Source organism: Impatiens glandulifera, chromosome 5, assembly GCF_907164915.1.
Source record: "Impatiens glandulifera chromosome 5, dImpGla2.1, whole genome shotgun sequence".
Lineage (NCBI taxonomy): Eukaryota > Viridiplantae > Streptophyta > Magnoliopsida > Ericales > Balsaminaceae > Impatiens > Impatiens glandulifera.
The window spans coordinates 11,805,810-11,809,255 of NC_061866.1; the positions used below are offsets into that span (position 1 = coordinate 11,805,810).

The window sequence follows — 3,446 nt, forward strand, 5'->3', positions numbered from 1 at the left end:
TAATCACAACTCTCGACCCGGCAATTCGGACACTTTAAAAATTAAGCATCATTATATATATATATATAGATACCTGTAAGCATTTATTAAAAAAATACATATTTACTCAAAGTCACCACCACTAAATATTTTTTAAATAATCTAAATTTATTTATTTCAATAAATCCAAACCAAACAAACATAATATAAATTAATTTCCATTTTTTTGCTTTGATATTCTTCAATACGGTCCACCCATAAATAGTATCATATATTAATAATTTAGTACATCTTTAGTACTTATTCCGTACTTTTGGCAACGCCAAAACCGCGTCCGGCGAAAACCATGTTCGGTCTTTTATTTAACTCACCGACTTATCAACCCGCGTTATTTTTTCTCATTAATTGCTAGGGCTAACTAACTATACATTTTATTTTCTCTCTGTCACACAACTATAAATATGTGCAAACATTATCATTATCTCATATTATCTATCCATCTTTCTAAGTAATTAAAAAAAACATCTTATCATCATTATTAATGGCAGTTTTCTTTGATCAAGAAGATGAACATCATCTTATTTCACGCCAAGGAATGTTCATGAATTTTTTACTGATTTGGTTAGTTGGTTTTTCTTATAACTTTGATGGGATCACCGCCCAAGCTTGGATAAATGCTCATGCAACTTTTTATGGTGCCAATCAAAGCCCAGCCACCCTTGGTAACTAGTTATCCTTTTTTACCACATTAGTTTGTTTGATTAAAATATTAGTTATATAAAAAAAAGAAGAAGGATTCTAAGTGTTGATCATTCTTTTTGCTCATTAACTTCTAGGGGGGGCTTGTGGATATGACAACTCCGTCCATGCTGGATTTGGGGTTCACACCACTGCATTGAGTGGTGCTTTGTTTAGAGGCGGAGAGGCTTGCGGTGCATGTTACATGGTGGCGTGCGACTATAAACTCGACCCGAGATGGTGCCTTCGTGGGGCTTCTGTGACCGTTACAGCCACCAACTTTTGCCCTCCTAATAATAATGGAGGATGGTGCGATCAGCCTCGCCATCACTTTGACATGTCCGCTCCTGCATTCCTTCGCATCGCGCGTCAAGGAAGTGAAGGAATTGTTCCCGTCATGTACCAAAGGTACCACCCACAAAATCTTTTGTTTTTTATTGACAAGTTAGTTATGAAGTAATATGTTATAAATTAATAAAGTATATTCCAAATATAAAGAGGAAAAATTAAATTATAAGATGATTCGATTTTAATTGAAAACACGTGACAAAATAAAAACAAATGATGGAAAACTCAAGAAAATAATGGTATGAAAGTTCTGAGTCAAAATAATTGAGACAACTCAAATGTATCACGTTATGAACTTATGATCGGGCATTTTTTCAAATGATTAAAATCTTGTTATTTCGAGTAATAATGTGTGTTATATATATAATTTTTTTTAATAAATAAGTCTGTTTGGTTTATTTTGAAGGGTTTCATGCACGAGATCTGGTGGTGTACGATTCACATTAAAGGGTCAATCGAACTTCAATATGGTAATGATCTCAAACGTGGGTGGGAGTGGCGATGTCAAGGCCGCTTGGATCAAGAGCTCCTTAGCTAGATCAGCCTGGGTTCCCATGCACCGCAATTGGGGTGCGAATTGGCAAAGCCCTCAAGATATTCGTAGCCAGGCATTGTCGTTTAAGTTGACGTTGGTTGATGGGAAGACTATTGAGTTCGATAAAGTTGTTCCTTCTTCTTGGAAATTTGGACAAACTTATGCTTCCGAAAACCAGTTTTTCTAAAAATACATTGATTTAAATAATAAGTATATGTCGTAAATATCGACTAAACAAAGATTTTTAATTATTACTATCAAATTTGAATATTAATTATTTGGTAGGGGAATTTATTTAATCTGGTATATGTATGAGGATATTGTAACCTTGTTTTTTAAATAAGTATTTATTTATGACATATTTCATTGTCCAATATTTGCTTTGTTTACAAATTTCAATGATCAATTATATGTTGTACTTGAGATTTGAATTGGATTATACAAAAATATACCATTGTGATAAAAATAAATAAAAAATATGAGCACTTAAACTTTGCCTCTAATTTATTATTGTATTTTGTGGAATTTGGATCTAGAGTATTTACTTGGTCCTTGTAACCAATTTGGAAACGCCCATAATTACTAGAAATCGGTGGAGGTTAATGAAATTGCAACCGGTGAAGGCACATTATGCTATGTTAGGCTTCATAGGATATGTTTTGTTATTTTTTCTAGGTATTATAGCCTTGTAAATTTATTGGAGATGTTTTTTCTCGTAGCTCTCCATCTCATTATTTAGTCGACAAACTATTATCCCGTGGCTAGTCATGCGCCAACAATGTTATTGGTCCATCAATTTAATATATATTTTTTTGTTATAATGTCATTTTTTTTAAAGATATTTATTTTGTTGACATAATATTGTAGTTATTGTAAAATTTTCTTCTTTTACACTATAACACGAATAAATGTCAATAATATTTTATTATCAAATTGATTATTTTCTTATATGCATCTAACTACTAACGAATTTAATTACTTTATTATAAACATTCTAATTTTAAACAATTTTCAACACTAACAAATTTATTTAGTTTGAAAATTATATTATTAACCTTTAAAATATTGTTTTCAACCTTTTACTTGTCCAATTTTTTTAACATCTTAAAGTTGAATGAGAATATTAATATATTTAATAATTTATATAGTTATTATTATCATATTTATTATACATGTTAATAATATTATCACAATATTACTATAGACTTTAAATATTATAATAATATCGTTATCATATTATTATAATAATTTTATTATATAAAATAGACAAAATATATGTAATAAAAGAATTAATTTTTATTTTGCTTATGCGGATGTTAAATATGTTAGTATAATGAAAAAACTCTAACAATCTTTTCGAGTATTACATATTTATACATTAATGAGGATAAAAATCACACTTTCTATGGAGGGGTTAATGAAGAAAGGAATAAAAACATATTCAATATTATGGGAATCGAGAAATGTGAACTACTAGTGAAATACCTTGGAGTACCCTTGTCATCAAAACAACTCCGATATAATCACTTCAGACAACTAGTAGAAAATGATAGAAATTTTGTCTTAGGTTGTGCTACGAAAAAACTGTCTTATGCAGGTAGAATCGAGCTCGTTGAAAGAGTCATTTTTAGAACTATTGGCTATTGAGCATAATAGATAGTCATCCCAAAAAAGTAATGGTTGAACTCGATAGAATTATGAGAGATTATATCTGGGGAACACAAGGTAGATGAGGTAAAAAAGTCAAATGGGAGGATGTTTGCACTCCCATAGAAGAAAGCGAACTAGGAATAAAATGTTGTGTTGAATGAAACAAAGCCCTCACTATCAAAAGCTTATGGGAGTT

At 30.6% G+C, this 3,446-nt stretch overlaps 1 protein-coding gene across 1 annotated transcript; it reads left to right on the forward strand.

The window, feature by feature from the left end:
- Positions 1 to 520: 520 nt before the first annotated feature.
- On the forward strand, positions 521 to 1,802 carry LOC124939016 (expansin-A12-like). Its single transcript, XM_047479533.1, has 3 exons — positions 521 to 701; positions 816 to 1,125; positions 1,472 to 1,802. Exons 1-3 carry the CDS (start codon positions 521 to 523, stop codon positions 1,785 to 1,787), a joined length of 807 nt encoding a protein of 268 aa, XP_047335489.1. The 3' UTR covers positions 1,788 to 1,802.
- Positions 1,803 to 3,446: the final 1,644 nt, after the last annotated feature.